Source organism: Humulus lupulus, chromosome 5 (genome assembly GCF_963169125.1).
Source record: "Humulus lupulus chromosome 5, drHumLupu1.1, whole genome shotgun sequence".
Taxonomy (NCBI): domain Eukaryota; kingdom Viridiplantae; phylum Streptophyta; class Magnoliopsida; order Rosales; family Cannabaceae; genus Humulus; species Humulus lupulus.
The window spans coordinates 9,790,746-9,795,560 of record NC_084797.1 but is presented as its reverse complement, the minus strand read 5'-3'; the positions used below and the strand labels follow the sequence as shown (position 1 = coordinate 9,795,560).

The 4,815-nt window shown below is 35.1% G+C and overlaps 1 protein-coding gene and 1 long non-coding RNA gene across 2 annotated transcripts; both read left to right on the top strand.

The window, feature by feature from the left end:
- Positions 1 to 456: 456 nt before the first annotated feature.
- LOC133778824 (zinc finger BED domain-containing protein DAYSLEEPER-like) lies at positions 457 to 3,641 on the top strand. The gene is made up of 3 exons (XM_062218846.1): positions 457 to 870; positions 1,968 to 2,625; positions 2,797 to 3,641. Exons 1-3 carry the CDS (start codon positions 457 to 459, stop codon positions 3,639 to 3,641), a joined length of 1,917 nt encoding a protein of 638 aa, XP_062074830.1.
- A 595-nt stretch (positions 3,642 to 4,236) lies between these two features.
- On the top strand, positions 4,237 to 4,592 carry LOC133780262 (uncharacterized). The gene is made up of 2 exons (XR_009869192.1): positions 4,237 to 4,272; positions 4,378 to 4,592. It is a non-coding gene; the product is annotated as an uncharacterized LOC133780262 (long non-coding RNA).
- The last annotated feature ends 223 nt before the right edge of the window (positions 4,593 to 4,815 follow it).

The window sequence follows — 4,815 nt, the reverse complement described above, 5'->3', positions numbered from 1 at the left end:
GAATGCTCAAAGGTTCCGAGGACCTCTAGGAACCAAGCAAAATGAATGCTTCAAGTTCCGAGGACCTCTAGGAACTGAGAAAAATGAATGCTCCAGGTTTCGAGGACTTCTAGGAACCAAGAAAAATGAATGCTCAAGGTTCTGAGGACCTCAAGGAACCAAGTAAAGCTGAATGCTCAAGTAGGGCTGAGCATAAAATCCAAAAAACAGAAAAAACTGTGTACACCGACCTACCGAACACCGAAAAAACCAAAACCAATTAAACCGAACACCGAAAAAACCGCCAATGGTGCAAACCGCCACTGTTCGGTCGGTTTGAAAATTTTGGGTGAACTGACCAGTGAAACCGAAACCGACCGAACAGTATAAAATAATAATATAATATTATATAATTATTAATATTTTTAATAAAAATAAAAAATCTGAAAAATTAAAAAAAAAAAAAAAACTTAGGGCATGCACTTGTTTTGGATACTCCTCATCACTTTCACTTTCAGCCGCCTCTCACTCACAGAACAAAGTTCATCGGACCCATCTCCTCCTTCTTCCTCTCCTTTGTTCTCTTTCAAAGTTCAAACTTTTAATCTCCTTTCCTCATCACTTTGCAGCCGCCTCTCACAGAACAAACCTATCTCCTCCTTCTTCCTCTCCTCTGTTCTCTTTCAATCTCCTCTCCTCACCTCATCACTTGCAGCCACCTCTCAAATACCCATCCCAGCCCAAACGAACGGACCGACCATTACCACGACCCACGACGACTCGGCGGCAGCAACACGGCCCAGCCACAAGACCAGTCGGCCACGACCCACGCGATTGCACTGCTTCACTTCAAGTTCACGGACACGGCGGCGGGCGGCGGCTACCTACCAAGTATTAAATAATGCACTTTGCTCATCTTATTTTTTTTAGTTGCTCTACTTTTTACATGGTTACATGGACTTGGGAGCAAGAGTATTCTTTATTAAAATCAAACAAGCTGTCTGTGTTTAGAAGTAATGGTCTTTGTATTGTACATTTAACAATTTGTATTTAAAATCAAACAAGCTGTCTATTGGGTGAAATGCATATTCAACTCTCTGTTCTAATTACATCCTTGTAGTAATTTTTGTTTGGTTTGGTTTGGAGCTAATAGAGACACCTTTGTACAAATTCATTTTACTGTTAAATACTCTACCACCCCACTAATATTATCATTTTTTTTATAATTTTAGAAACTTGTTTCGAATCAATTCACTGAATTTTCTGTGGGGTCATGCATTTTGCAAATTGATGATTCAGACCATATATAAATATAGAGTACACTATGTTTGACTTATAAGAATGAATGTTGAATGTTGATGTGTTTTTTATAAGTAATGACATTTCGTTGTCATTTATGGTACAAATCTCTATTTTTTTCCTTCCTATTTAAATCTTAAAATAAATAAATAATTGGTATTACCTATCCCTTTCGAGAGTATGATACTACTAATACCACAATAATAATAATAATAAGTTATAGTACAGTTATTACAATATTAAATATTAGTGAATCTCATCTAATATTATTGTTTGTGATATCTTAAAATTGATTTATAAATAGTATAATATTTATCTAATTCAACAATGCATCAAATACAACAAATATATATTAATTGGTACAATGAATTGTCGGATAATTAAACAATCATGTTGTATCTTCAGGGGTGTTATATATAAATAATAAGAATAATAATGATGCTTCAAATCATATTATTTGGTGAACCAAATAGTCTCATTTCACAAATTCTTTAGTTCTCTTTCTGTATGATTTCATAAGTTTTCTAAATTCATATTATGCCTTATATTTGTTGCTGAAATTGTGTTTATAAATATGTAAATAGATCGTTAATATGGATAACGAGGAAAATTTAGAAGGGATGATGGGGGAGTGGTTGGAGTATGCTGAAACTAATTTGTCAATTTCTGATGGAGAAGAATAAGCGAAGGAAAGGAAGAAAGAGAACGTACAAAATAAGAGGAATGATCGACAAAATCAAGATAAGGAAAAAGACAAAGAGACTGAGAAAGAGGATAATGAAAAAGAAAAGGAGAAAGAGGTTGAACGACCAGAAAAGAAGCAAAGGGTTGGAAAGAAAACATCAAGCGTGTGGGATCATTACACTATGTTGCCTGATTGTGATCCTAAGAAGCCAAGAACTGCTTACAATTATTGTGGCACCGATTATGCAGCTGAAACAAAGTTGAATGGGACTAGCACACTATGGGCACATGTGGAGAGAAAATGTAAGAAGTGTCCTTTCAGTGACTGGGTTGAGCAAAGTAAGAAGCAACAATCAACTATGGATAGATTTACTAAAAAGACAACAACCTGCAATGAAGAAGAAGTTTCTTCAAGTGGGATACCGCTAAGGTTTAATCAAAATGTTGTTAGGAAAGTGATTGCCGAATATATCATTATGGATGAGTTATCCTTTAGGCACGTGGACGGAAAAGGATTTCAAAAGCTCATTAAACATTTCTTTCCGACATTTCAGTTCCTATCAAGATTTACTGTTGCGAGAGATATTTACAATGTGTTTCTTGATCAGAAGAAAGAGTTGAAGTCGATTTTTGTGAAGCACAGAGTGTCGTTGACCACCGATTGTTGGACATCAATCCAGAATATTAGTTATTTGTGTTTGACTGCACATTGGGTTGATGATAATTGGAAAATGCAGAAGTGAATTATCAACTTTATCCAAGTTCCTAGCCATAAAAGGGACTTGGTGGGGAAAGAGTTGATAAATTGTCTTAATGAGTGGGGTATCTCCTCAGTTTTTGCAGTGACGGTTGACAATGCCTCCTCAAATGACATTGCTCTTAGAAAATTGAAGAGGCACTTGTTGGACAAAGACAATACCATTCCATTAAATGGCAAAATGTTTCATATGAGGTGTTCAGCTCATATTTTGAATTTGATAGTAACTGATGGGTTGAAAGAGTTGAATGATGCAATTTCAATCATTCAAAATGTGGTGAGATATGTGCGGTCATCTCCAGCTAGACTGAAAAGATGTAAAGAAAGTTGCAAGGATGCAAACATTGAATCAAAAGCCTTGTTATGCTTGGATGTGGTTACTAGGTGGAACTCCACCTACTTGATGCTAGAATCTGCTATAAAATTCAAGAAGGCTTTTGAGAATTTGGAAGAAGATGCGAACTACACAAAGTACTTTGATGAAGAAATAATGGATGGTCCACCAACCAACCTAGACTGGGAAAAAGCAGTTGTATTTGTTGACTTTTTGAGGAGATTCTATGATCTTGCTAATCGATTTAGTGGGTCATTATATGTCACATCCAATCTATTCCTTCCAGATATTTTGAAGGTTCAAGCTGATTTAACTACTATGGCTTCTAATCCTGATACTTTGTTAGGGGCTATGGCAGTTAGTATGAAACGAAAGTATGACAAGTACTGGGGAAGGATTGAGAAGCTGAATATGTTGACATTTATTGCCAATATTTTTGATCCAAGGTATAAATTAGAGGTTGTGAATCGTGGTTTCAAATTTGTGTACACTTCAAGTGAGGCTGAAAAAATGATAAAGTTGGTGACATATACTTTGGCACAGCTGTATGCTTTTTATAAACAACAACAACCATCTCAGTCATCTTAAGCTCAACCATCTCAATCTCAGTCTCAACCATCTCAGCCTATTATCAATTCCAATACAGAATCATTTCTTCAAGGGCAACTACAACTTAGTGATGACATTGAAGAAGATGATCTTGAATACTACTTGAGTGATCGTCGTGAGAAACTTTATGCTACCTTTGATATTCTACAATGGTGGAAACAGAATGGATTCAAGTATCCAATAGTTGCGCACATGGCTAAAGATGTATTGGCTGTTCAGATGTCTACAGTAGCACCTGAATCAGCTTTTTCTACTAGGGGAAGAATCCTAGATTCATTTAGGAGTTCCTTATCCCCGAGGATGGTGGAGGCTTTGATTTGTTCTAAAAATTGATATACTTGTGAGTCTGAAGAGCCTGTTGTGCTTCGACAATACATGGATGAGATTGATGGTTTAAAGGCATGTGAACAAGTTTTTCCAGGTATTTATTTACTTAATAGCTTATTCTAATTGAAATATTATATATATATATATATATTATAACTTATTTGTATTAATTGAAGATTTGTCAGGTGATGGCTCGTGTATTACCTATGTACCTGAGAATCTTGGCAGTGGGTCTGGGAGCGGGAGCAGGAGTGGGACCGATAAGAACAATTGAAATCTCAAGGTAACTAGTTGAATTCTAAGATTGTAGTTTAGTAGCTTTATTTCTCTTAAAAGTATCATGTAGCATGTGTTATACATTATAATTTTACTCTTTCTTTTGTCTTAGGAGCAGGTGGTCATGGTTGCTTGATGCAGGCCATGAAATGAATGAATGCTGGATTTTGGATTGGACTTTGTTTTCTATCTATTCTTTTGAAATTTGAACTTGATTTGTGTTGTTGTAGTCGATTAGACTTAGATTTAATTTGTGTTGTAATGGACTATGGACTTTGGACTTTAAGTTTAAACTTTAATCATGTGTTGAGATTTGTGGTTGTAGTCTTTTGGTTTTAAAATTTAATTGGGTTGTGTCTTGGATTGGACTAATAGATATTGGAGTATTATACTTTTGATGATGTGTTGTGATTTGAGGTTATGTTATGCTCTTATGGACTTTTAATTATGTTTCAAACTTTAAAATTTGTGAATGTAATTATGTTCTATATATTTATATTTTAAAAACGCACAAAAATGGATTCCAATAACCCAATTTTTTTAATTTTTT

Coding starts and splice junctions, on each gene's coding strand:
- LOC133778824 (XM_062218846.1), top strand. CDS start 457: ATGCACTTGTTTTGGATACTCCTCATCACTTTCACTTTCAGCCGCCTC. Junction 871..1,967: donor GGGCGGCGGCTACCTACCAA/GTATTAAATAAT, acceptor GAATAAGCGAAG/GAAAGGAAGAAAGAGAACGT. Junction 2,626..2,796: donor AGTGTCGTTGACCACCGATT/GTTGGACATCAA, acceptor GTATCTCCTCAG/TTTTTGCAGTGACGGTTGAC.